Raw genomic sequence first — 27,597 nt, 5'->3', positions numbered from 1 at the left:
TGCCAAAGGTGGAGGATGCCGGCCAAGGGGCACTACTTCCTCAACGAGGGCGAGGAGGACCCCAACCACGACACGCTCTACGAGAAGTACCGCCTCACCAGCCAGCATGGGCCGCTGCTACTCACGCTCCTGTTGGTGGCCATCACTGCCTGCGCCGTCCTCATCATCATCACCTTCAGCTACGGGGTGAGTGGGGGCAGCCCGTGGGCGCTGGGGGCTTCCCTGGGGCCCAGGTCTCAGCTCTGATGCTTTGTGCTTGGGAGGCCTTGGGCAAGTCATTATCTTCTTTAAGCCTGAGTTTCTGCATCTGTAAAGTGCTGTGGCGCATATTTAGGCTGGAGGAAGACACATTTTTTATTTTAGTTTTTAAGTCTGGGGTGGTTTTAGATGTTACATTAATTTGGCCAAATAAAGTACCCTCACTTTTCTCCACAATGGACTTTGATTTTACTGAAGGCCTGTGCATCACTGCTCCCACTTCCAGTACCGGGGCAGACATCATGCATCAATCCCAGCACTCTTTCTCACGGAGCCGGCTGGGGTGGGGGTGTGTGTGTCTCAGAATCCTTCTTAAGACAGCAGGCACCACTAATATTATCTCTGACTTAGGCCTCATCCTGCTATAGCCATTACCTCTGCGTGGCTGTTGAGCACTTGAAATGCGGCTAATATGACTGAGGAACTGAATTTTCAATTTTATCTTTAATTATTGGAAATTCAATTTTGAATAGCCACATGTGGCTAGTGGTTGCTGTATGGGACAGTAAAGTTCTAGAAGAAAACATCAGAGACTACAGGCTGTTAACAGGGTGATATGTGTAAGGTGGCCAGCACCCAGTAGGTGCTCTGCCGGTGCTGCCTGTACCTCTGTGGATGTAAACCTGAGGGCCTCTGTTTTGTCGTTCGGCACATAGTTACTGAGCACCCACTGGGTGCTGGCCCCAGATTAGTCTCTGTGCTCATGGAGCTTACGGGCCTCTGGGGGAAACCAGGTGCCGTCCACCTGCGAACGTCTTGCCTGTGACCCCTTCTCCCCACAGCGTCGCACTTCTGTACCTTTCCTTCAGCTCTTCCCCTGTCTGGGGTGCCTTTGGACGTATTTCCTCAAAAACATCCATTCATCCTTTAAGAGTTAGGAGCAGTGGCCTCTCCCCCAGGAGGCTTTCCACAGCTTTGCTCCCGTGCTCTTGTACCTGTGCCCTGCAGGTGTGCACAGAGCTGCTGGGGACCCCGGGGGACGCCTGAAGGGGAGGGGTGGGGAGTGAGAACGTCACAGGGCTGGGCCCCACAGGTGACTGGGGAAAGGTGGTGGTGGAGGCACCCCTAGCAGAGGCAACAGCACAAAGCCTGAGGTAAGAAAGAACTTGATGTTTAGAGGGAGGATGGATGCCACCCACGTGGAGGAAGCAGCAAGTGACCGTGCTTAGGGCAGGCTGGACAGGCTAACCTGGCAGGCTTTCTGGAGGAGGTGGCACCCCGCTGGGGAAGGCTATGGCATTTCTGTGTGTGTTCACCCCCCGGCCCCTCCCCGCAGGACCCCTCCAGACACCAGGCTGTCCTGGGGACGGCGTTCTTCACGCTTGCCGTGTTTGTGGCTCTTTACGCGCTCGTGTATGTTGAGTGCCTCGTCCGCCGGTGGCTCAGGGCCTCGGCTCTCCTCATCTGGGCCTGCCTTGTGACGCTGGGCTACGTGCTGGTGTTTGACTCATGGATGAAGGAGGCGTGTGACTGGGAGCAGGTAACAGGGCAGGGGACCCTGGCGCCCCTGGGGGCTGGGTGCTGCCAGCCAGCTGTGCACTCGGTAGCTCCTGCCCTCTCTGGGCATCAGATCCCTTCTGGAGATTGGGCCCGCATTGGGTGTGCCAGCCACGGGCCCCTCCCTCTCTCCGGGCTGTGGTTCTGGGACTGAGAATGGGCCCTGGGCTGATCTTGTTCTCTCAGCTCTGTGCTGATGAGATACGGGTGAGGTGGGAGAAGAGTGTCCACTTGAATGTCTGGCTGTGCTGTTTCTGGAAATGACACATCTCCAACTCAAAGAGGCCAAAAGGCACAAATTGGCTCACGTGCCGGGAAGGGCCCAGGGGTTGGTCTGGGGCTTCAGCAGGATGGCCAGATCCCGAGTTCTCCCGGGTCTGCTTTCCTCTGTGCTGTTTCATTCCCTGTCAGGCCACCCCCAGCTCAGGACAGAGGTGCCTGCGGCACCTCCGGGCTGCCCGTCCACTAGCCTACCCAGGCCAGCTGAAAGAGACAGCCCTTTCTCAACCAGCTTGAGCTGCACTGGCTGGCCTGGGGCATGGGCCCAGCCCTGGATGGTCATTGTCACTGGGGTCAGGGTTGGGGGGGCTCTGACCATAGTGGCTGGATCCTGTGACTGGGGTGGGGTGAGGCTCGGGCAGGCCATGCAGGTGGGAAGCTCGGGGGAGGGTGCCGTTCCCAGCAGGGGTGGGAGCGGGCGGGGGTGGGGGGAGGGGAGCAGCAGGGGCCAGCGCGGAGCGTGGGCGGGGCCGGTGGGCTGGGCTGCTGGGGGTGGCAGTAGTTACCGTTCCTGCGGAGGGAGGGCCGTGGGCGGTGGGCACCAGGCGAGAGCTCCCTGGGTCACGAGGGCGGCGGAGGCTCAGCCTCGGCCCCAGACGGTAAATCAGCTTGTAGGAAATGATGCTGGCTGGGCATCATTTTCTCCTTCTATCCTGTGTCTGTCGCTGCCTCTCGCCACACAGGGTGGGGGAAGGGGCCGACCTGAGGGCCGAGGGCGCGGGGGGGCGGTGCGCAGCCTCAGAGTTCAGGCTTCCAGGGCCATCCCCGCGAGCCGGGGCTGCGGAGTGACCCCAGCTGAGCCCCGGGCGGGGGCGGCGTGGTGGCCGCGCTCACGACGCCGCTGTGCGCAGGTGCCCTTCTTCCTGTTCGTGGTCTTCGTGGTGTACACGCTGCTGCCTTTCAGCATGCGGGGTGCCGTCGTGGCCGGGGTCGTCTCCAGCACCTCCCACCTCCTGGTGCTCGGCGGTCTGATGGGGGCCTTCACCAAGCCCAGCGTCCAGGTCGGGCTGCAGGTGAGGGGCGTGTGGGTCTGGGCGCGCGGGCCGGCTGAGGCCTTGGGTGGGGCTTTGGTTTGGGCTGAGGGCAGCCCCAAGCCTGGAGCGCGTGAGTTGGAGGCCTTGGAGACAGAGGTGTTTGCCGACGGGTGGCCTCGAGGCCGGGCTTCGTCCAAGTCGGCAGGTGCCCTGCCCTGCAGCCTTTTCTTTGCTGGCCTGGGGTACCCCGGAGGCTCAGCCCCTCCCTCGAGCCCTGACCCCCGGGCCTCCTTCCTGGGTCCAGAGCTCTGCTGCTGGGTGAGGCCCTGTTCCCGAGGTTTCGCTCGTTCAGCCCAGAGCCCCATATGCACCGGGTCGGACGCCCCATCTGGTGTCTTTTGCGTTGAGTGATTATGAAGTTAGTGGTGACGCGCAGATGTGTTTTCCTCCTGACCAGGCCTGGTGTCCGGTCTGGGAGGTGGGGGCCAGAGCTCTGGGCAGCCAGCCTGGCCCTGTGCCTTCCGTGACTGCCCTTGGCGCTCCCTCTGGGCTCTGTGAGGGGATGTGCTCCTGCCGCCCTGGAAGCGGCTGGCTGCTCTGGTCTCTGGGGCCTGAGCCCTTCTGCACCAGGGAATGTCTGGCGGATGCTGAGACAGGCCTGAGTCCTGGTCCTGGGGTCTCAGTGACCTACTAGGAGACCAGTGAGTCTGGACCTGTTTCCCTGCCTGCCCACCCCAGGGAGGCTGCAGCCCAAGTGGGTTGGGCGGCCAGGGATCGGGGAGGGGGTGCTGTCACCAGCCCAAGGGGGCCGATGTCCTGGGGCACGGGCCAGGCCTGATGCTGAGCCCGCCGTGGCCCGCCCGCAGCTGCTGGCCAATGCTGTGGTTTTCCTGTGCGGGAACCTCACGGGCGCCTTCCACAAGCACCAGATGCAGGATGCCTCCCGAGACCTCTTCACCTACACTGTGAAGTGTATCCAGATCCGTCGTAAGCTGCGCATCGAGAAGCGCCAGCAGGTGGGGACCCGCCTGACCCTGCCCGGCCCCCCGGCTGTCTCCCAGGCCCCACGCCCTGCATCCTTTCTCTGAGGATGTGCCCACTGAACAGCACAGTGAGGCACCTGGGGCACCTGGCCAGACACCTGTGCTGGCGTCATCCCGGGGGCTGCTGGGGACACGGGAGGGTGTGTGCCTGCCGGGTTGGTAGCAGGGTGTAGGCCAGCAGCGATGGGGCACGTGGTGGGCAGAGGGGCAGGAGGGCAGAGAGGATGGAGACCCGGGGCCTGATGCCGCCCTGCCTGTGCCCCACGTGCCAGGAGAACCTGCTGCTGTCCGTGCTGCCTGCCCACATCTCCATGGGCATGAAGCTGGCCATCATCGAGCGGCTCAAGGAGGGTGGGGACCGCCGCTACCTGCCTGACAACAACTTCCACAGCCTCTACGTCAAGCGGCACCAGAACGTCAGGTGGGCGGCTGGCCGGGCCTGTATGCACAGTGTCTCCCAGGGCGGCCCCAGCAGGTGGCCCGCTGCCCTCCTACCTGTAGGCCCAGGTCCCAGCCCGCACGGGGACTGGGGAGAGGTAAATCCAGGCCCCTCCCTGGGCCTCAGTCTCCCACTTGTTCCCCCAACGGGTGGGGGCAGATTAGATTTGTACTGGGGGAGATCCACTGCCCCTTAAAATTGTCAAACTCTGTGCACGAACGTGACTGTTGGGAAGAAAGGGGTCTTTTCAGATGATTCTCAAAGGGGCACAGGCCCCCCAAAAGGAGATGAAGCCCCACCCAGGTGACCGCCAGGGGCCCCCTCAGTCCTGACACCTGTCTTTGACTGATTTGAAGGGGCTGCAGAATCTTACTGAGCGGCGCTGACCTGAGTGAAGCATAGATGTGGGCGCTGTGAGCTCCACCCTGGTCCTCTGCCTGCAGGCTCAGCATTACCCCCGAGACTGGCCTGCTGCCTCTGGGTTGTGGATGGTCCAGCACTGTAGACTCAGGGGCGGGGAGATCTGATGCGAAACGCAGCTCTGGCTTCCCAGCAAGTCTTAACCTCCCTGGGACTCAGTTTGCTCATCTGTAGAATGGGGTTCCTACGAGGGCAGCGTGAGGACTAGATGTGTGAAAGCGCTGGGTGTGGAGCTCAGCTGGAAGGAGCGTGCAGTCATATCTTACCAGGGCTTTAGCTCTGAAGTGTGCGCAGAGGTGAAATCCAGGTATAGGGGAGGGGAGAAGTTCCCAGGTGCCCGAGAATCCACCTGTAAGGGCTCCATTCAGTCATCTGTGGTGAGGCTCTAAAGGGGTTGGGGGTTCCGGAGGGCCCCCGCAAACTGGGGCTTTCTTCATTTTGCTTTGATGTGAAGCCTCTGGAACTTTAATTCATCCTTAGGGTGGGGGGTTTCTCTCCCATCCCTGGCGGCAGAGGGCTCGCAGGGGTGCTTGGGTGCGGGGCTGGCAGATGCTCAGGGGCTCTTGGCCCTGACCCTCCTGCTGGCCCCACCCTACCCCCAGCATCCTCTATGCTGACATCGTGGGCTTCACGCAGCTGGCCAGCGACTGCTCCCCAAAAGAGCTGGTGGTGGTGCTGAATGAGCTCTTCGGAAAGTTCGACCAGATCGCCAAGGTGAGCCCACTGGCCTGTGCTGCCTCCCCTCCGCTGATGGTAAAGGCAGGAGCCCTTCCCACTGCATCCACGGGGTGTCCTGTGTCCAGCGCTGTGCTGAGATGGGTGTGGGGAGGCCTGGGCTGAATTTTAGCATTCAGTCAGCAAAGCTTTCAAGTGCCCCATGGTCAAAGTGGAGGTTGAGCCAGGATCCTGTCCCCCAGAGTGTGAGGCCTCTGGGGAGACTGTCAGTGCACACTGGGGAATGCACTGGGCTTCACCAGCTTAGAGGGGGACTCCAGAAGGCTGCCTGGAGGAGGAGACGGCTCCATCCTCACTACGCAAGCTCAGCAGCCTCAGCCTCAGCTTCACCTGGGAGCGTGGGAGGACTGTGGAATGCCAGGCCTCACCCAGAATCTGCCTTTTGACAAGATCCCAGGGTGAATAGTCTGCACATTAAAGTTTGAGAAACCTAAAAAGAAACTGAAGAGGCAAGGGAACCGTGTTATGGGCAGAGGGAACAGCATATGCAAAAACCTAGAGAAGAAAGAAAGCTCTGTGTGCCCATGCAATGCAAGTGGCTCGGTGTGAGTGGGACAGAGTGCGTTGGCGGGGAACATGGTCACAGGGTCAGACGTTCAAGGACTTGAGGGCTGAGGTGAGGAGCGGGATTTGACCTAAGGACCCTGGGGAGCATAGCAGGTGCCAAGCAGGGAGGGCATTGGGCAAGGAGAGCCTCCAGGGTTCAGCCAAGGCGGGAGGGGTCTGGAGACCAAAGAGGGCTGAGCTGAGATCTCACTGTTTTGTCTTCACAAGCAACACCCAGCTCCAGGGGTGTGTGTAGGGGGCTGGGGAGGAGCCTCAGTTGTTCATTAATTTACTACCTGGTCCGGGGACCTGCTGAGTAGCAGCCCTGGGCTGCCCTCAAGTTGCTCCCGGGCTACGTGCTATGTGGTTGGAAGAGGGGTACAGGGGACAGGACTGGGGGGTGCTTATTTAGCCCAGCCTCAGGTGGTCAGGAAGGCTTCCTGGAAGTGGTAGCCGCTGAGTAGAGACCCAAGAGTAAGATTTAGGGCAGTGGCTCTCCGTCCTGGCTGCATGTTTGAATCACATGAAAAGCTTAAGTAACATCCCAGTACCCATGCCCGCACCCATGAGAGTTTTTCAGAGCCTCCCGGGTGACTCCATGTGCAGAGAATCGATGGTTTAGAACTTGATGGGAGCAAGTTCTGGCCTCGCACTCAATCTTGGGAGGGACTGCCTCACCAGGAGCGGGCTCCACCTCAGGAGGTGAGCTTCCCGTCACAGGAGGTAACCAAACTACAGTTGGACACCACTGGCCAGGGGTGCTCTGGAGAACTGTCCCCCCTGGGTACTGTGGACTGCGTGACTCTGAGGGTCTGTTTAGCCAGGAACCTTGCTTTAGGAGCTTCCTTCCTTCATGATTTCTCTGGTGGAGGTTCCTAGAGGTTGGGCCTTACGTGGGCCCAGGCTCCATCCTCACTACACAAGGCCGCAGCGGGCTCTCCCCCTGCCACGAAGCCAAGGACCTGCCCTTGCCCTTTTGGACACAGCCCGCTCTCCATGGCAGGCCCAGGAGGCAGCCTCATTATACAGATGAGAAGAGGGAGGCTATGGCAGGTGCCAGTCTTCAGGCCAGAGTGTCCAGTCCCTGGGCAGACACAGCAGGAAGAGCTGGTCCCAGCCTTTTCTCCTATCAGCAATCAGATTCCAGAGCTGTAACCTCCTCTCGGAGGTGTCCGCATTGCGTCTGGGCTCAGGCACCTTCTGTCCCAGCACACTCACACAACTCCGCCAGTTTGTAAGTCTCAGAGGCGCGGGGAAGAGCAGCCTGGGGAACGTGGCCTCCTGTAAATCCCTGACAGCGGGGCTGGATCCAGACTGTTATCCTGCGCCTGGCCCTGGAGGAGATAAGGGCAACGGTGCCCTGAGCCAGTGCCTGGGTGTCCCAGCCCTCGCCAAGCTTCTGCTGCTTTCTAGGAAAGCACTGTCCTCACCCAACTCCGTTAGGCCATTCAGAACTCAGCATGTGCCAGACCGAGCCCACAGGGAAGCAGCTGGCACACACTCAGATGGGTCATTGGAGGAGGACTTAGGAAGGGGACTGCTCACAAAGGCCTGGCAGGTAGGGGACCTCGAGGGAGGGATGGTGCCTGGCCTGGTCATTGGCGCTGGGTGGTCACCCACAGGCCTGGGGGGCATGCCAGGGAGTGGGCACTGGATCTGCAGACAGAGGGTACCCTGGTTCTAGGGGCCAGCCCTCTGGGAAAAGGCAGGAGGGAGCTGGGGCAAGGCTTCACTGGAGCCCAGTAGGCAGCTTCTCCTTCCTGTTCCCTAAAACCCCACCCTCAAGGCCTTGATATGTATGGCCACCTTTGCTACGGGCTTATGGAGGGTCAAGTAGCTGCAGCACCACCTCAGATGGAACCTCAGACAGCCTACCTGGGCCTCCCCTTCCCCTCCAGGGGCGTTTTTTTTACGTGACCCCACCCTGTCTCCCCACTCCCATCTTTCGTCTCTGTTCTTCCCCCACTCCCCAAACCCTGTATCCCTAGCAGCAGAGTCATCTCTTGGGTTACCTTGACACCTGCTGACCCCATAGCTTATGGCACCTGCTACCTCTCTGTTCTCATCCCCCCTCCTCTCTCCACTCCACCCACACTGACTGCGGCACTATGTCTCAAACACCCTTCTGGCCTCAGGGCCTTTGCACATGCTGCTTCCTTCTGCCCGGATGCTCTTCCTCCAGATCCTGGCATGGCTTGCTCCCTCAGTTCCTTTAGGACTTTGCTCGAATGTTACCTTCACTGGGAGGCCTTTTCTGGCCTCCTGGGAACTTCTTCTTCCTTCCCATTCCTCATTTTTTCTCCATAGCACTTATCATGGGTGTCTACAGATTTTATTTATGTAGCTTAGTGTCCAGCTCTGCCACTGGCTGCAGGGATTGTTTTCTGTTTTGCTCACTGCTGTGTCCCAGTGTCTGGGGCAGGGCAGGGCACTCCGTAGATGCTCAAACATTGCATAGATGAATGAAACAAAGGTAGCACCTCCCTAGAGGCCCTCAGGTGGCCGCCCTTGGTAACACTTGTTTTTATCCCTGACACCTGCTTGGGGTTCCTCCCGCAGACCCCCCGTGTTCCCCGTCCTTTTGCCGGACCCAGAGGCAGCTGCTGGTGGCTGGTGCCCCAGGAAAAAGCCCCTGGCCAGAAGAGAGCCTGGCTGACTCTGGAGGGTGTGGGGAGGTGGCCAGCATGCCTGCTCCCTGGCCCCTGGGCCATCTGCTGACCAGGCCTCCCGTTGCCCTGCAGGCCAATGAATGCATGCGGATCAAGATCCTGGGCGACTGCTACTACTGCGTGTCAGGCTTGCCCGTGTCCCTGCCCAGCCATGCCCGCAACTGTGTGAAGATGGGGCTGGACATGTGTGAGGCCATTAAGTAGGTACCACGCGCAAGCCTGGGGCACTGGGGCCTCTTCCCACGGCGGGCCCCTTCTGCTCCCCAAGGCATGCTGGGGAATGCATTGTCCCCACTTTGCATATGAGGAAACTGAGGCTCCAGGGGCGCAGGAGGCTTACCTGGACCACTCAGCAGTGTGTTTGCATCCCTCCCTCTGGGCGCACCGGGACTCCGAGTTCCAGAGAGGCTCAGAAGCTCAGAGCTGAGGGCCATGAGGACGGGCAGCTGGGCTCCGATTCTCCGGAGGCTGAGCCTTCGCAGCAGCAGAGGAGCTGGCAGCCGCAGGGTTGGACTCCAGGCCTCCGTCTGCTTCCCGTTCCCCCTGTGAAGACCCTAGAGTTGGGGGACTAGCCCTCAGAGCTGCAGGGAGACCCCCAGCCTCCTGCGGCTCCTTGCCACCAACATCCCAACTCCCCACAAGGCTCTCTGGAACCCCGAGCAGCCGTGGTCTGTGGCGGTCAAGCGGGTGGCAGAGGGCCAGGCGGGCTTGGCCAAACGGCCCAGCGTTCGGGGCAGAGACGGGCAGCGCACAGCCTCCACGCCAACCCAGCTCTGGCTTGTCCTCCTCCTGAAGCCTCACCAGAAAAAAACCCAGTCAGGGAGTCGGTCCAGGTCACAGGCTGGCTCTGCGTCACCGCCTGTGTGACCTTGGGCTGGTGCCACAGCCCTGGGGCTTGCTTCCCTCCCTGGAGCATGTGGAGGTTGTGCGGGGCCCTATGCTCCCACTGGCTTTGACCCCGGCAGGCTCGGTCCATCCCTGGCCCGTTGGCAGACACGTGGCACCGGCTGCTCCCCAGGCCCTCACGCACTTATCGAAGGGACCTGGAGGCCTGCTCATGTTGGGGTGCCTTGTGCCCCAGGGAACTCTGAAGTTGGGGCTCCTTGTACTAAGTGGTGCCAGCAACCCCCAGTGCTCCCAGTTCCCAGAGATGGGGGTGTATAAGGCCCCCCAGGGCCGGCCCCATGTTCCTTGTTTCTGCTGGGTTTGGGGCAGTGTCTGGGTCCCTCTGCAGACTCCAGCTGGGGCTGCCAGGCGGGGGTAGCACCCAGTGATAGTATGTTAGGGCCTCCAGCAGGAGCCACAGTGACCAGGGACAGTTGGAATTCCTCCTCCTTTTAACAGCCTTTGAGCTTGGGGCGGCCACATCCATTTGCACACTCCTAGAGATGGGGGGCTCATCCCCTCTCAAGGAGGCAGCCCCCTCAGGCTGAGAACGTTCTCCTCTGTGAGCTGGGCCTGCCCTCTTCCCATACGCTCCCCACACCCTTGCTCTCCTCCCACCCCGTGCCACACCCCCTACCAGGGACCTTGAGCCTGTCCTAGGGTTCAGGGCCCCCCAGCAGCCCTGGCTGGGGTGGGCTGACGGGCCTCTGCCCCAGGCAGGTGCGGGAGGCCACAGGCGTGGACATCAGCATGCGTGTGGGCATACACTCGGGGAACGTGCTGTGCGGTGTCATCGGGCTGCGCAAGTGGCAGTATGATGTGTGGTCCCATGACGTGTCCCTGGCCAACAGGATGGAGGCGGCTGGAGTCCCTGGGTGAGGCTCAGCTGGATGGCGGTGGGGTCAGAGGTCCGGGGCTGACTCTGGGCTGCGGTGGCGGGGTGTCAGCATGGGGTCAGAGAGGGAATCAGTGACCTGAAGGTGGGGGGAGCCAGCCCGGGCTCTGGCCTGCTCAGCCCTGCCTGCTGTGCACCCCCGGGTGGGTGTCTGCCCTCGCTGGGCCCTGCTGCTGTCTGACGCTCGTCTCCCCCAGCCGGGTGCACATCACAGAGGCGACGCTGAACCACCTGGACAAGGCGTATGAGGTGGAGGACGGGCACGGGCAGCAGCGGGACCCCTACCTGAAGGAGATGAACATCCGCACCTACCTGGTCATCGACCCCCGGGTACGAGGCTCAGCTGCGGCAGGCTGGGGGGCGGCGCTGGGGCTGTGCTTGGGAGCAGGGCCCACACCCGGGGCACGGCCCCCATGGAGGGAGAGGTGGGGCCCGCCCGGGGTAGGAGGCAGTGCCCCGTTCCTAGGCATGTTCTAGGCCCCAAGGGACAACTCCTCTGGGCCTCAGTGTTCTGTTCTATGAAACGGGGATAACACGGCGCCTACCTCAAGAGGAGAAAAAGCTAATCTGAGTGAAGCCCTCACCGTCAACTGGGTGCGTCATAAACATTCTAGAAATAATAGTCACTGTGAGTTTATTTTCCATGAGGTTGTCCCTAATTGTCCAGATTTTCAAAAGACACGTTTTAAAAACATGCTTTGGATGGGAGTCAGGGAAGCAAGGAATGGCCGGGGGCCACTAGGCAGGAGCCCCTGTGTGTCCTGGGCTCTGACCCGCCGCGTGCGCCCGGCCGGTGCCTCTAGGTTATCGGTCGGCCCCGCTTCCTTCAGGACCCCGTGGTGGGGAAGGCTGTGAGCCTGCTTCTGGGCCGTGGGCCCCGGGCCTGCCCGCAGCCCGCCTGCGCCGGCAGGGCCCTTTCGTTCCCGCCCGTGGGAGGCCGGCTCGTCTGGGCCCCCGGTGAATCATCCTTGGGGCTTGCTCAGGAATGTCGGCGGTGGCTGGCTCTTTCCAGCTCCCTCTCACTCTGGCCTTTGCCGTCCTCGGGGCTGGCCCGCCTGCCAGTCTCTGGGGCAGCCGCGGGCCAGCCTGTGAGCCTCCCCCGACCCCCTCGGGCTTCATCCTGCCGACGTTCCCCGTGCGCCCTAGGTGGGTCAGCCATGCTGAGCGAGCATCGGGGGAACCCCCCCTGGTACCTTGGGGCTGCTCCCAGCCCACTGTCGTGGTAACCACCCAGCCCCTCACCCTGTCCCTGCAGCTCTGGGCCCCGCCCACTCCTCTGACCACCCCCCCCACCCCGCTTCCTTCCTCCCAGCCCCGTGCCAGCCTCCTGTCCCTCCACTGCCAGGCTGTTTCCACTGCAGAGCCCTTGTCACTGCTGCCCCCTCCGCCCACAGCCCCCTTCCCCCTGTCCCAAATGCTCCTGTTCATCCTTTGTACTGTTTACTGTCAGTGTGAGCTCCACGTGGGCAGGCTCGGGGTGGGGGTCCCTTTTCTCCAGGCTTCAACCCCCGGTCCTAGGACAACACCTGGTACAGAGCAGGGCCCCAGATAGCTTGTGAACGAATGAAGCAGAGCCCTGGACCCTGAGGTGGTGGCAGGCGTAGTCCTGTAACCCACCCCGCAGGGCCGCCGGATCAGCAGGTATGACCGCGGGCACCCAGTCAGACTCGTGTTCTAGATGGAAGGCTTTAGTACGAGTGTCTCATGCAGGGTTTACTGGGCACCCTGTCTTTTATCTGGCAACGTGACCTTCCCACATCTTTGTTTAATTCTATTCATTCCCATAGTTGAAAATTCAAAAAGCATGAAGGGTGTGCTATAGAAAGTTTTCCGTGCATCCCTGTTCGCCGCTGGCACGTCCCCCCTGACGGGGACCCGTGTGGTGAGAGGTGTCTGTGCGCATCTAAGTAGAGGGGGAAAGACTCCTCTGGCCTCTTTGCTGAGCTGGTGGTAGCGCCTCCACCAGTGTGAACTTTGCTTCACCAGCGACGTAACTTGGAGACCTTCCCTTCTGTGCACAGAGACCACCCGTATCTCGTGACTGCTGCACGCACTGCGCCGAGGCGTGGTGGGGAGGTCCTTTCCCAGCTCTGGCTTCTGTAGGCTTACGTGTGTGTGAGGTGCCCCAAGGGATGAGTGTCCAGAGGTGGCTGGTAGGGGGCCCGTGGCCGGTGCAGGTTGCAGGTGCCCTCCCTGGACCCTGCTTCTGAACAGATGCGTTTTTGCTCAGAACTGATGGATCTTCAGGACCCATTTAATTTTTAGGGACAGTGTCTGGCTTCCCTGCCCTAAGAGAGAAGTGGCAGTGACCTCGAACTTGAAGAGCTGGCTGCCGTGTAGGCAGAGTTGCTGACAGTGGAGGGGGAGACAGAGAAATGTGACCTCCCCAGACCCCCAGGGCGCAGCTCACTCTCAGGACCCCGGGACTCTTCACAAGGATTGAATTCCATGCCATTCCCTCTGGCCTGGCAGACAGACATGGCTCAGAGTTTAAGAATGTTTCTAACCTAGGAGGAGGCAAGAAGTTTCCGGGAAAGTTGCTGCCTATGGCTTAACGAGTGTTTGTGGCAGTAGGTGTTGGTCTGTGTGGGTGTTTGTGGGAGCCGCCAGAGACTGGGACTCCTGGAGGGCAGGGCTGTGAGGGGATGAGGGGGACTCAGCAGGCCTCGAGATGGCCCGAGCTTGTCCCTGGTGGCCTTGGGGGTCTTTCTCTTCCCTCCCCCTTTTCCAGTCCTGTCCGGCCTCGCCAGCTGAGGATGGTCCCAGGCGGGTTGTTGTTCTTGGCGGGGGGGTTGGGGGAGGAGGCAGGGCTGGGCCCCTCCTTCAGGGCCTGGCTAAGCCACCATGTCCCTGGCATGGCCGTGGCAGGCTTGTGGCAGATAGTGGACCCATGCTGTGGTCTGGGGGCTGTACGAGTGGAACTCCCTGGAATGCTGCCCCGTGGGGAGCAGCCCTGGGTTGGCCAGCATTCCCCTTCCTCCTGGCTGCTCCCACACGAAGGACGTGTGCTGCCACATGTGGGTGGGCAGGGCAGGATGCCTGTGGCTTCTTCCCTGGGTGCCATCTCCCTGGGGTGCGTCCACCGGGAGGGGCCGATGGGCTTTCAGACCCAGGGAGCTTCAGGGGCCAAGTGGGGCCTTCGGGCTTGGGGCCTGACCCCACCTCTTGCCCTGGGGAGGCAGAGAAGGGCCTGAGGGGCTGTGCACAGTTGTGCCTGTGGCAGGGACAGGGCCCCGAGCTGGGGCCTCCCCGGAGCCCAGCCAGGGAGAGCACTGGGCTTCCGCCAGTCCCCGAGGGGCTGCAGACCCAGCAGCTGTTTTGCCACTTTCCCTTTTCGCCAGATGGGCCAGCGTTCTGGGCAGCATCGCGTTTCTGGGGGAGCGGGATGGGGGCGGGCCGTTCCCGTGCTGAGAGGGGAGGGGTGGGTCAGGCCGTGTCTGTGTCTGCCCGCAGAGCCAGCAGCCGCCCCCGCCCAGCCTACACCTCACCAAGTCCAAGGGGGACGCGACCCTGAAGATGCGGGCCTCCGTGCGCATGACCCGCTACCTCGAGTCCTGGGGGGCGGCGCGTCCCTTCGCACACCTCAACCAACGCGAGAGTGTGAGCAGCGAGACCCCTGTGCCCCACGGGCGGAGGCCCAAGGTAGGACCTCTCCTCCCAGAGAGCTGGGAGCAGGGGCCGCGGGCAGGGGCGGGAGAGCACATGCTAAGGGTGTCCTTCCGTCCAAGCCTCACTTTCCGCATCTGCAGGATGGTTCCGGGCTCTGCCCTCCCTCCCTCCCTCCTGGGGCCCTTGGGGAAGTGAAGGCATTTGGAGAATGCACCAGGGTGGCGGGGGATGTCCCTGGCCTCCTGGTTCTCCAGACCAAGTTCAGTTTCAGTTCCGGGTGCCTGCAGCTTGGACAGTCCTTGCATCCGAGAGTGCCGGAGATGATAGACCCAGTCCGGTGAGGCACATCAGGGCCCCGGGTCCTGGAGAATAACCGTCTCCCCCTCCCTTCCCTTCCAGGCCATTCCCCTACGGCGCCACCGGACCCCTGACAGGTTTGTGCCCTGTCCCCTGCCTCCCTGGCCAAGTCCTGCCCCAGTCACCTCCTCCAGGCAGGCTGCCCTGACCAGTCTCTGTCCAGGAGGGCAGCTCCACAAGGCCCAGCCCTGACTATGGGTTTCGCCATGGCTTGGGTCAGAGTGTTTTTACGAACCAGAACTTCACAATGATCGCGTGGCTGTCGTATACCCACCCTGTAGTGGGGTCAGTGGGGTTGGTGTGATGGAACCCTGGGGTTTAGTGGAAGAGACCTTGGACTGGGGCTTGGGGGGTCTGCCCTTTGCTTCTGGCTGGGCTGCTGGTGGCTGGGTGATGCTGTGTGATGCTGGGCCTTCGCTTGTCCTCTCTGGGCCTCAGTGAGACCCGCCTGTCCCTCCATCCTGCACGAGGCTCTGGGACCTCCTGCAGGCACCTGGGAACCCCACTTGGGTGAGTCATCTCGTCCACACCCCTGCCTCTGGGCAAGTAGATGTAGGTTCCTGGGCTGATGCCGTTGCGGGTGTCTGATTCCAGAAGTGCGTCCCCCAAGGGGCGGTCAGAGGATGACTCATATGATGATGAGATGCTGTCAGCCATCGAGGGCCTCAGCTCCACGAGGTGAGGCTCCGAGACCTGTGCTCGCCGTGCGCCTCATGCCCAGTGGCTGTGTCCGTGGCGCTGCCTCCTGAGGGTGGCCCCTCGCGCCCTCCCCCTGACTCCTCCAGGCGTCACCTCTCACTGCCTGTGTCTCCACCCCACAGACCCTGCTGCTCCAAGTCTGATGACTTCTACACCTTTGGGTCCATCTTCCTGGAGAAGGGCTTCGAGCGAGAGGTGAGGACCTCTGAGCAGCCCCAGGAACAGGGGCTCCAAGGCCTGGGGTGGGGGGCGGGTGCTGGCCACAGGGCAGCCAGCACCCCCAGAGGGTCTGCTCAGGGAGGGCACTGGGGAGTCGCTCCAGCTGCCATTGGGGTGGGGACAGGGCTCAATGCAGCCTGTTTGGGTCTTCTCGCCCCTGCACCTGACACCCCCGTTAGTCATTCCCCGACTTGGGTTTGGGAGACTTTGCTCCCTTCAAATGCCAAACCTCAGCCAGTGCTGATAGGGGCCAGCGCGCACCTTAGGCTCTGCACTTTTTAGGAAAAAGCCCCGAACTCAGTATCAGTTTGACGGTGCCTGACCGGTTCCCCCTTCTGGCTGCTGTAACACCATGCTTGTGTCCACTAGTGACCGTTCACTTATTTTTCGAGGGCCTCCTGGTTCTGGCAACGTCCAAGGCACGCGTGTGGCATTCTGCCCTCGCCTGCAGGCCAAGGTGGGCGACGGTACCCGTTTCACGGACCCCAAGGTTTGGGGCGTCTTGGCCTCAGGTGTGGCCTGAGAGAGTGACCCAGCCCACGGCCCTCTGGTGCTGGGACCTCTCTGCCGCTTCAGCCTCCAGGACTGGGTGGGGGCTCCCTGAGTTGGGGGCTCCCTATGTGGGGAGCTTGGGGTCTGGAGGCAGGTGTGGTCACCAGGAGAGCCGCCTGGCGGGCCACCTGCTGGCTGTGAGACCTGGACAGGCTGCCGGGCTCCCCGAGCCTCGGTTTGCTCATCTGCGGCAGAAGGCCTGTGGGCTGAGATCTTGAGATGGTGCCGGGTGTGGCGGGGCGGGCAGCATGGGCCCCCCGCCCTACGGACTGGGGCTCAGGCCTGGCCGTGCTCCTCGGTTTGGGGTGAGAACAGAACCCCCGCTAGCCCCAGTCGCAGCAGCCCCAGAGCTCCCATTTGGTTCTCGCCCATGGACTTGGGCTACGGGCTTTACAGGGACCTTGGAAATGAAGTCGGAGACCTGGGTGGGGTGGGGGAGGGGAAGGTATTGCCTCTAAATATAAAAGAGAGACTGCAGAATGGAAACATATGAAAAGTGTTTGTTCATGATGATGTAACAGTCAAGGAGGGGAGGAAGTCCAGGAGCGGGTGTAAGGTTTTTCTTAGAGATGATTAATTCGAGCCAGGGTGGAGCCCAGGAAGGGGTCAGACAGAGCAAGTAGCCTGCCCTGCAGGCCGGGCCTCGGCTGCCCGGCCACCCCTCACAGTCTCTGTCGCCCCCAGTACCGCCTGGCACCCATCCCGCGGGCCCGCTACTACTTTGCTTGTGCCAGCCTTGTGTTCATCTGCATCCTGCTCATCCATGCCCTGCTGATGCCCAGGTCAGTCGGGGGGTGGGCCGGATGGTCAGGCACACTGGGGTCAGGCTAGGAGGGGTGGTGACCTTGCAGATCCCACCAGAAGACCTGCAGGAAGGGGCTGGCTGTTAGAGTTAGTACCTTTAGTCCCTTTAGGCGTCAAGAGCCCCAGAAACTGGACCTGGCACCGTGGCCCCCATACCTGGAGTTGCCAACGTTTAGTTTTAGTTTTAGTTGAACGTGCTTGCTCACTCAAGCCGCAGGCCTCCCCACTCCCAGATGCCTCTCGCCTTCAAAGTCACCTGTTTTCTGTATGGCCCTTCAGGCATTTCAGTTTTTTGTGACTGTTGCCTTAGGTGTTTGGAGTCCTAGAAGGGCAGACTCCTAAAACCGTAGCTGCTACCACCTCCCTGTTAGGTGTGGGAAATTGAGGCCCTGGGGGCTTAGTGCCTTATTCAGGGTGTGTGGCCAGTACACAGGAACCACTGAGATTCACGCTTCTGCGAAGGGGCTCTGTTGCTGGGGGCGGGGGCAGGGGGCTGAGGTCACAGGGAGGTAGGAAGGTCAGCCAGTTGGCGGCTTCTGGAAGGATAGTTAGGCCAGAGGATCCACTAGGATCGTGGTTCAGGATGTGCTTAATAAAGACGAAAGGGGGAACGCTTTTAGATGGTGCTTATGTGCCGGGCAAGAGTCTGAAGGCTGTATAATCAGTTGTTTCTTGTATACTTGGCCCGGAAAGCGGGGCGTGATGTTGATCTTGGTCCTCGTGTCTCGGCCAGGCCCTGTGTGTTGTTCGTGGGGCAGCTGGACCACAGTGTGCAGTGTGCCCCTTTGGCTGAGTGCAGAGTAGCCGTTTGGGCGCGGGGGAGAAGGTGAACTGAGGTGCTGGGGGTGGGGAGCATGCCAGTGGCTTGGCCCCGGGCAGAGGGTCCTCCAGAACTTAGGTTTTTCCTTCCTCTCCAGGATGGCGGCTCTGGGTGTGTCCTTTGGGCTGGTGGCCTGCGTGCTCGGGCTGGTACTAGGCTTGTGCTTTGCCCGTGAGCTCTTGGTGAGTGGGGAGGCCCCCGACTGGGTGGCGGGCAGGCCGGGCCCCCCAGGTGTCGGGGCTGTGGTGGTGCGAGCCCCGGCCCCGTGACCCCTTCCCCTCCGGCCTGGAGCACGGTCCGGAGGCTTCTCCCAGGGTTCTCCGTCCTATGTGCTAGTAGTCCGCAAGCGGCTGTGGCTGTCCCCAGCCCCAGGGGTGGGGCTGTCCCTTCTGTCTGCGCACCACACGTGTCCTGAGCTCTGGGCCGGGCGGGCACAGCACCCCCGACTCCCCAGCGGAGCTCTCAGAGGCTCTCGCTCTGCTGGGCCCTTGGGCTGTGGGTCCCCGGGCCAGGCCTCCTGCGGGCTCTCCCTCCACCTCGGGTGTGGGTGCTGGCTGATGACACTGTGATTCCGCAGAGGTGCTGCCCGGCCCGGGGCGCGCTCCGAGCCATCTCCGAGAGGGTGGAGACGCAGCCCCTGCTGCGGGTGTCCCTGGCCGTCCTGACCATCGGCAGCCTGCTCACCGTCGCCGTCATCAACCTGGTGGGTTCTGCGGCGGGGACGGCAGGCCTGGCAAAGACCCCTCGGGCCGTGCACGCTTCCGGGGACGAGGGAGCAGTCTTTGACCCTGGGGACCTCCGGATTCTAGAATCCTATAATCCTGTTGCCTAAAAGCCCATCTGGTGTGACCGTATCCAGAGCCCTGTGAGGTTCCCGTGGCGGCTGTGAGCTCCTCATCCTGTGTTTGTCACATGAGGACTTGGGGGCCCCCAGAGCGTTCATGTGGCCGACCCCACAGGGCCACCACGGCGTCCTTGACGTCCCGGTCTTTCTTTCCAGCCCCTGAGGAGGTCCTGTCTCAGCCTCTCTGAGACCCAGTCTCCTCACTGGGGGTGAGCAGCCCTGGGCACATGCCGGAGGGCACACCTGCTTCTCGGGCCGGGCTCGTGTGCTTTGGGCTCAGACAGCACTCGTCCCGCCCGGTCCTCCCCCGCTCCGACATTTAGAGCCAGAGTCTCTCCCACCTCCGTGTCCCCTGCACTCGGGGCTCTGTGACCACCTCCCTCCGTGTCACCTGCGGAGAAGGGGGCTCACGGAAAACGCTGCTCCCAGCTTCTGGCCCCCGCCCCGAGTCAGGCGCTGGGGCGGCGTCCCTGCGCCTTCCTTGGACTCCCTTTTCCTGCAGTGAAGCTGCCAGCTGCGGTGGGACGTCGGGGGCACAGAGGCTTCGGCCGGGCTGAGAGCCGGGCCTGGCAGGAGATGCCCGTGGTGCTCTCGGAGGCCCCGGCCCTGCCCTCTGTCCCCTACAGGTCCCCAGCCCCGCTCAGCCGGGACAGACCCTGGAGCCCCCGGACCACCCCTCACGGGGACCTGTCTTTTCCGTAGCCGCTGATGCCTTTCCCGGCCCCGGGGCTGCCTGCTGGGAACGAGACGGGCCCGGGGGCCGTGAGCAGCTGGGAGAGGACCCTGTGCAAGCTCCTCCCGGTGAGTGTGTCCCTCGGGGCTCCTGTGCCCTCACTTGGACTGTCCCTGCGTGCTCAGAACACACTGAGCACCGGAGCCCGTGGGCATGGAAGAGCCGAGTCCCCCGCCTCCCAGGCGAGGCGACAGAGCAGGGCCGGATGGGGCTAAGGGGTCCAGGTGCTGGCGCCTGGGTCCAAGGCAAGAGAGTGGGAGCACCCTGCACTGGTGGTTGTCTCCTGACCACGCTCGTCATGATCTCCACTTCATGGATGGGGAAGTGGGCATGGGGAGGCCGACAGTTTGCCTCATAGGCGGCGGAGCCAGGACTGGGCCCAGGTGGGCTGACACCAGAAGCTGTGCCTGGAGCACCCTCCCGGACAGGATGAGGGCTGTGGGACTTGAGGGGGGTGGTGGTGAATTTGAGCTGGTCTCTAAAGGGCAGCAAGGTTATGGGACGGGGGTTGGAAGAGGGGACAGCGAAAAAAAGCCAAGGCAGGTAGTGGGCACAGTAGGTTTCAGGTGGTCGTGTCACGGGGAGGGGTGGGGGAGGATTGGGAGATGAAGCCAGAGGTAGGTTAGATCCAGCTCCAGTGGAGCATGAGTGCCAGGGTGAAGAGCTTGGTCTTTATTCTGGGGGCAGTAGGGAGCCACAGCATGCTCTTGAGCAGGAGAGTAACATGGGCAGAGATGCACTTTGGGAGGGACCAGCTCGTGGCAGAACTCAGATCACTGCCTGGACCTTGTCACAGCCTCCCCAGCACCTGCATTTTTATTCACTGCTTTTCTTTTTCCTTAAGTTCACTTGCCATAAGTGGAAGTAAAAATATAGTAAAAACAACACAATATAGAAAGTTTTAGTTTCCGTTGCCTGCTCTTCATTAAGGGAGGTCAGTGAGGCAAGAGAGTGGTGCTGAAGACACACTGGATCTTCACGGATTCCTCTGTGGCTAAAGGTGTCCCTCCCTTGGGTGACCTCTGATCCGGGACGTGCCTCTTGGTGATGGGAGATGGTGGGGTGACCGACATCCCCATCTCCCCAGTATTACACCTGCAGCTGCATCCTGGCCTTCATCGCCTGCTCTGTCTTCCTGCGGATGAGCCTGGAGCTGAAGGTCGTGCTGTTGACAGTGGCCTTGGTGGCCTACCTGGTGCTCTTCAACATCTCCCCATGCTGGCAATGGGACTGCTGTGGCCACAGCCTGGGCAACCTCACCAAGACCAATGGCACCCTCAGGTGGGGCCCAGACCCCACACTGCCGGGACCCCTGCCCACTGCCTGTCTCGACTGTGGCCCATTGTAGCACTTTTTGTCTTGCCTCAGTGTCATTTCAAACTAAGGTGCTTTTGCATTCACAGTGCCCTCTGGACTGGACACCTTGTGGGCTGGACCGGCAGGTGGCATGGTTTCCGCTTTACAGAAGGGGAAGGGATGGGTTCAGGCCCTGGGTCTGCAGCACTCAGAGCTGAGTGTGACTGATTTGCAGGGGGTGTCCCCGGTCCCAGGAGGCCACCTGGGTGATCCTGTCTCTAGGCCAGTCTGGGGGTGGGGAGGCGGAGGCTTCAGCTCTAGCCCAGTCCCCTGCTTCAAGCCATGTCCTGGGTCTCCAGAGCTCTGGAGAGAGCAGTTGGCTCTGGGCTATTCCCAGACTGATGCGAGGGGCTGGCGTGTGCGTGGCTCTGGGGGCTCTGGGCCTCAAGTGGATTGAGGAGAGCGGGCCTGGCTCCCCTTGAACTAAAAGGCAGGAACCTGGGGACCCAGAACTAGGTGTGCTCCTGTGGACCTGGCTTGCACCTGCACATTGCTTCTGCCGACCTGCAAGCCCTGCTCACCTCGAGGAGCTCTGGCTGCCTTTGGCTGCTCCCCTGCCTGCCTAGGGGGCTTTCCTTCAGACTTCGCCATGAATATCCCTTGAGACCCAGGTGTGAGCTCAGATGTCACCTCCCTGTCAACTGCACGTCCCTCTTTTCTTTACAACCTGAAGCATCCTGGTTTTTTTTTTTTTTTTCACAATCAAAGTCATTTATTTTTAAATTAGCAATAAAATAATCAAGTTTACATTTAAAAAAAAAGTACAAAGAAAGAACAAAAATCCCTTCACTTGTGTTCCAATCTATAAGCCCCAGGCCTCAATCTCAGGACAGCAAAGATCTGTCTGTGATCGAAGCTTGTCTGCCCTCGTTGCCGGAGCCAGGCCTGTTGGACATCACAGCCATAGGCAAGAGGGCGTCCCCTTGGCTCTGTCCAAGTGCTGGGCAATGATTAGGAGTAATCATTCCTTTGCAGAGGAAGCCAATGGACCATGCCTGGGTTAGGGTGCTCGCCTTGTCCTAGAAGGCATTAAAGTCAAAGCCGAAATATCAATCCGGGAGGCTGGCAGAGACCAGCAGGGAATCTAAGGGGCTCACACTGGCTCAGCACAGTCACTACACTTAAAAATTTCCTTGCTTTTGTTTGCTCCATGAGCTCCGAGGGCAGCGATCGCCCATCTTCTTCACTTTCCCGTGGGCTGGCCCTGCATCTGGACCTCATGCCATCCCCTGAATGTGGGGGGCTTTGGGTGGCAGTGGAGATGACGCCTGCCTTTCCCCTCGTATCCGGCAGCACCCCGTCCTGTTCATGGGATCTGAAGACAATGATCAATTTCTACCTGGTCCTGTTTTACACCACCCTCATCATGCTCTCCAGACAGGTACGGCCCAGGAGGCGCCCACCGTGTCCCTAGCTCAACATGGCTGCTTGTACCTCTTTCTGGAGAGGCCGGGGGTGGGGCTGGGGCTGCCTCAGATTTGGAGCAGCACACAGGACTGCAGTCTTTCGGGGAGCTCTGGTCCCTGGGTCGGGGTCCTGGGCAAGGACCCATCAGGACACGAGTGACTTTTAATCCTGTGGGTCACTTGAGAATTAGGAGTCATGGCTGACTGGGGAGTGGCTGTTGAGTTGGGGACGTTTGCCAGGGGCACAGGCTGGAGTGCTGATGGGCCGGCTCCGTAGCCCCCAGGGTTACGAGTGTGCTCTGCCCTCGCTCACGGCTGCCGGGACACCGATGTTCCCTTCTGTCCGCAGATTGACTATTACTGCCGCTTGGACTGTCTGTGGAAGAAGAAGTTCAAGAAGGAACACGAGGAGTTTGAAACCATGGAGAATGTGAACCGCCTTCTTCTAGAGAACGTCCTGCCAGCCCACGTGGCCGCCCACTTCATTGGTGACAAGTTGAATGAGGTGTGGGTGAGAGGGGGCTCAGTCACTAGGACAGGGAGACTGAAGGTACAGGTTCAGTCCCGTGGAGGGACGCGCTATAGCTACAAGGTGCTTTCTGCACTTGGTTTCCATGGCTCTTGGCCTCACTGATGCGCCCAGGAGACAGTGTGTGGTGTTAGCTGTAAGAACACAGGCTTTGGATCAGAGATCAGGGTTCAGGTGTGATTGTGGACATGATCTCTCACTGCCCTGGGCCTTGATTTTCACATCTATAAAATGGGGCTGATAGTACTTGGCTGGCAGGATGGTTGCAAGGATTAAATGTCCAGGTATTTGCAATCTGGACCATCTGTTGGTGAAAACATGCATTTTTACCAATTCTATGTAGCGGAGAGTTTTTTATCTATGGAAACTCAGGCCCAGTGAGCACGGAGCCCAGGCCTCCTGATTGCCAACTTCTGCTACCCACGGGTTCTCAAGCCCAGCTGTACAGACCCAGGGTACTTAAAGGAGACCAAAACCAACCTGAGTCTGACCCTCCCCAACACATTGATTCGGAATCTCCTATTTTGTAACGGCCCCCACGTGAGTCCCATATACAGCCAGCATCTGCTCCTGGAGCGCGAGGAATCGCCTCCCGTCTGCTTCCCCCACCCCCCCGCCCCCAACGAGGTCTGGTGGCCACAGGGTCATGTTTCTTCCCACCCCCAATCCAGGACTGGTACCATCAGTCCTACGACTGCGTGTGTGTCATGTTTGCATCCGTGCCGGACTTCAAAGTATTCTACACGGAGTGCGACGTCAACAAGGAAGGGCTGGAGTGCCTGCGCCTGTTGAACGAGATCATAGCTGACTTTGACGAGGTAAGGCCTCCCTCCACACAGCCTCCTGGAGAGGGCAGGGTGGGGCCGGGGGCACCCTGCGCCCATGTGCTGCGGCGCCCTTGGGGAGAACGCATGGTACACAAATTATAAAAAGTACCTGCGCGTTTGCTTGTTTGTTTTGTCACGATGTAATTTATCTTCTCTGTGAGGGGCAGCTTGCTTAGATTACATTCAGGTTGTAGAATAGTCTGATTTCCTGCTAAGCCCGTGCTAGCAACCTGTTTCAAAGGAAGTCACTCAGTTGGGCTTAACTCTTAGCTGCAAATAATCGACATTCCTGTGTAGATACCGTTGGGCGGGGTGTTTGCTCCTTCCGCAGGAATGAGACCAGATGAGAATGGAGGAGACAGGGAATGTCAGGGAGAGAACCCAGAGGCTGTGTCCCCACCTGTACGGAGGTGTGAACTCAGGTGGGAAGGGTCCTGCGTGAGAAATGTTTGCATTAGGAGTGGTGGTGGGAGAGAATCCTACACCCTTCTCAGAATCTGGCACAGGCCCCGGCTGCAGCTGTGTTGTATGGCCTGCTTCCTTTCGTCTTATAGCTGCTGTTAAAGCCCAAGTTCAGTGGTGTGGAGAAGATCAAGACCATCGGCAGCACGTACATGGCAGCTGCAGGGCTCAGCATCCCCTCAGGGCACGAGAACCAGGTACCCAGGCAATCTGGTGGTCTCATGTCCCAGCCCCAAATGAGGGGAAATTCAAGACAGCCCCAGACCGACACCTCTCCGTGCCCCCTCCTGTGAGGGAAGGGGAGAGGAGCTCATGGCTCAGCCTGAGGGAGCCTTTTGGTGGAGGGGTTGGGGCAGGCGGCCCCTCACCAGGAGGGGAGCTTAGGTGGGGGAGCAGGTCCTAGACCCTCTGTGGAGGAGCCTCGGTACATCTCTGCCCATCAGTGGTCCCCCATGGGTTTCATGCCCAGGCTGGCACACGGCGCTCAGCAGGGCAGGGTGTTCTGGAGCATCCGTCTGACAGCCGGTGGAGGCAGGAAGGCGGGGTGTGATTGGCCCTGGCCCCATGGAGCGCTCTGTCCTGCAGGACCTGGAGCGGCAGCACGCCCACATCGGCATCATGGTGGAGTTCAGCACCGCCCTGATGAGCAAGCTGGATGGCATCAACCGGCACTCCTTCAACTCCTTCCGCCTCCGAGTTGGTGAGGCCCTGGGAAGGCGGCCCCGGGCCTGAGCTCCGGGTGGGACTGTGCAGCTCCCACCTCCTGGCAAACCCACTCTCAAGTCCGGTGTATGTTGCCATCTGCTATGAAAAGTTTTAGAAATCCCTTTCTGATCTTAAAACCCCAGTGACTGGGTAATAAGAATTCTTTGCGTACTATTTATGAAGTTACCTTGGCAAGTTTTAAGTAAACAGGAATATATCACTATGGGGAATGGAAAGCCCAAATCCCTGTAAAGAGGTGACCTTAAATACACCGAGGACAAAGCAAAATCATTAACCTGAGTAGTCACTGTTAGCTAACAGGGTCAGTGCTCAAAGCCCGTTTACTGTTCAAGAGGAGATGAGTAGATACAAGAAGTGTTACCAGTGGACTCAGGTTTCACATCCAGCAGTCTGAAAAAGAGCTGCCCAGGGAGCGCTCTCCTCCCATCCCAAGTACCACCACCCGTCAGACTCAGGAAGCACCCTTCCAACCTTCACTGTAGTTGTTTTGTCAACGCTTTCTGTGGTTGCTGCGTGGATTCTGTGGCCTTATAAGCCTGAGGCTTTGCCTCCATGATCTGCTAACTGCAAACATGTTCTTTAGGCATAAACCATGGGCCCGTGATTGCTGGAGTGATTGGGGCACGAAAACCTCAGTACGACATCTGGGGAAACACGGTCAATGTTGCCAGTCGAATGGAGAGCACCGGAGAACTTGGAAAAATCCAGGTAAAAGCTCACCTGGGGAAACCTGTGCCCAAGGGGGAGAGAACTTCCCAGAGGTGAGGGAGCCCGGGCATCAGTCAGCTGTAGGATTCTAGCCACAGAATTCTTGAGGGAAACCAGACCCTGTCAGCCAATTTCTCTTCATCCCTCCCACAGCAGATTTTCTTTCTGCTTCTGAAGACTTAGGTTTCTTTTCCTTTTCAGGTTACTGAAGAGACATGTACCATCCTCCAGGGACTAGGTTATTCTTGTGAATGCCGCGGACTGATTAACGTCAAAGGGAAAGGCGAACTGCGGACTTACTTTGTCTGTACGGATACTGCCAAGTTTCAAGGGTTGGGGCTGAACTGAGGGCTTTAGGTAGGTGCAGAACATGCTGGAAGCCGATTTCCTTCCCTGAAGCAAGCCAGGGGGAAGGCTCAGCCCCACGTCGGTCACAAAGGCAGTCCAAGGGTTTGGCCATTACCACCCCTAGCAGGTGGTTGTGCATGGCTTCCTTGAACTGGCACTAGAGAATTTCTCAGCTTGAGGTGACCATGAAGCCTTACACACAGGCAGCCAGAACCTCTGTGATGTCAGAGTCTGCAACTCGGCCTCCAGCACAGCAGGGAACGGCTCATTTGTGAGTTTTAGACCCTCATTCCCCCAGGTGCTGTGGATGAGACCCCCGCCCGCCCCTACTCCCCCTTGGCCTGTGAGCTGCACAGGCGAGACTCGTCTTTCTTGTCTTGTCCAGGATGGGTGGAGACTCCTTTCTCCCCAGCAGAACAACTACAAGAGTCCACGTTTCTCATACAGGCATTCTGGTAAAGAGTTGAAAGGGTGTTTGTTTTAAATCTATAAATGGTTTCAAACAATAGGGAGAAAACCCCACAGTGGACACTTCTTACTTCTTGTCATCTTTGGCATGTGTCTGTTTTAAATGGATACATTGTTAATGGAGGTATTTATTATCCTTTAAATGACTTCTGAGATGCTAGACAAATTATCTTCTCTGCAGTGCAGTGTCTGCCTTTGTAACCACTGACACATAAGTGGGACCACTGTCCTGTGTGAGCATATGGGATCAGCTCATCTGTGGGATGGAGCTCAGAGGAATGTGGCTCATAGCAGGAAGGCAAGGAGTGTCACAGCCTTGGCTTTGAATCAAACAACTTTGAAGCCAGAATTTTGAGATTAGGTTTAATAAGAGAAAAGCCTAGAAAATAAGGTATAAGCTCTTAGCCGTTCCTTGGCTCCTCATGCGTTTTTGAGCACCCGCTGCAACCTTCAACTCTGTCTTAGCTTTATACTGGAGAGGAATGGAGTCTGTGTGGAGAGAAGTTGGACGGCCTGTAGTTCTTTCCTTTCCTTCAGTCCTCATAGCTAGCTTTGAAGAGCTTCAAAACTGAGAGGATCTACTCAGCATCAGCATGCGTAGAGGTTCCTGTATCTGGGAAGCCCGCCCTCTCACAGATGCTCAGATGTTCTTGTTCTGAACTGAATGAATCAAGGCAAGTGAAAAAGCCAGGTCTGTGAGGTGGTGTCTTACAGTACTTTAGCTCTAAAAGAATGGAAAGAAGTCTACCTATGTTGTTTCAAGGTGAGAAATAATAACCAAACTGCCCATTCCTTTTTCTGAACTGACGTCATTGCCTCATAACCACAGTATCCCCGGGGTTTCTAATAAATACAGCTGAATTTCACTACCTAGCAGGAATTCTTAGCCAGAAGTCATCCATGAATTCCCCTGAAATTATACAGAAACTCTTGCATACGTGAGGCTTCAAAAGATTACACGTTGCAGACAGGTGACTAAGCAGCCAGGTCTGCCTGGGATGGAGGGCTGTGGGTGAGCTGGCACCCCAGCCACGGGCAGGGAGGGGACTGAAGCCAAAGCTGCTGCCTGCTGGTGCTGTGTCTTGTTGGGGGCTGGGTGGGCTAGTGGCAGCTCTGATGCTCTGCATGAAACTGGAATAGGTAGGAATAAATCACAGGAACTTGCTGGCCTAAAGGAATTTCATTGTGAAAACGCTGGTAAGGGAAATAAGCCGTACTTAAATTGTCTTTTTTACACACCAATTCTTCATCTAAGTACTGTGCTGAAATCTATACCCTTAAAATCAGGAGTGACCAGGGCTGCTCAACAGGGCTCTCCTGGGAAGTCAGGAAGGTTCTGTCACTGATAATGGTGTAGACACACATCAGTGTGCTGGGCCTCTCTGAGGTGGACATACTTCTGCTTGCAATATGCAAATTACTTTTTTCCTCCAGCAAAGAAATCCCAGTTGGGAGTTTTAAAAAATAATTGGTTACCATTCATCATGTAT

At 59.3% G+C, this 27,597-nt stretch overlaps 1 protein-coding gene across 2 annotated transcripts; it reads left to right on the top strand.

The window, feature by feature from the left end:
* On the top strand, positions 1 to 26,165 carry ADCY7 (adenylate cyclase 7; the record flags this gene model as incomplete). 2 transcript variants are annotated; one of them, XM_079722988.1, is made up of 25 exons in its annotated part: positions 1 to 186; positions 1,535 to 1,738; positions 2,886 to 3,047; positions 3,875 to 4,024; positions 4,324 to 4,472; positions 5,513 to 5,624; positions 8,933 to 9,060; positions 10,462 to 10,620; positions 10,838 to 10,970; positions 14,094 to 14,282; positions 14,649 to 14,683; positions 15,201 to 15,284; positions 15,428 to 15,500; positions 16,761 to 16,858; positions 17,798 to 17,882; positions 18,278 to 18,403; positions 19,247 to 19,345; positions 20,365 to 20,558; positions 21,927 to 22,014; positions 22,389 to 22,544; positions 23,240 to 23,386; positions 23,950 to 24,054; positions 24,443 to 24,557; positions 25,167 to 25,291; positions 25,493 to 26,165. In XM_079722988.1, 25 exons carry the CDS (start codon positions 16 to 18, stop codon positions 25,637 to 25,639), a joined length of 3,234 nt encoding a protein of 1,077 aa, XP_079579114.1. In that variant the 3' UTR covers positions 25,640 to 26,165. The 2 variants fall into 2 exon arrangements, with proteins under 2 accessions (XP_079579114.1, XP_079579113.1); XM_079722987.1 differs by having other exon boundaries at positions 16 to 186; positions 20,365 to 20,611; positions 21,890 to 22,014.
* Between the last annotated feature and the right edge of the window lie 1,432 nt (positions 26,166 to 27,597).

The sequence above is a fragment of the Hyperoodon ampullatus genome (assembly GCF_949752795.1).
Source record: "Hyperoodon ampullatus genome assembly, chromosome: 18".
Taxonomy (NCBI): domain Eukaryota; kingdom Metazoa; phylum Chordata; class Mammalia; order Artiodactyla; family Ziphiidae; genus Hyperoodon; species Hyperoodon ampullatus.
The sequence above is the reverse complement of the archived record's forward strand: the minus strand, read 5'-3'. Positions and strand labels throughout refer to the sequence as shown.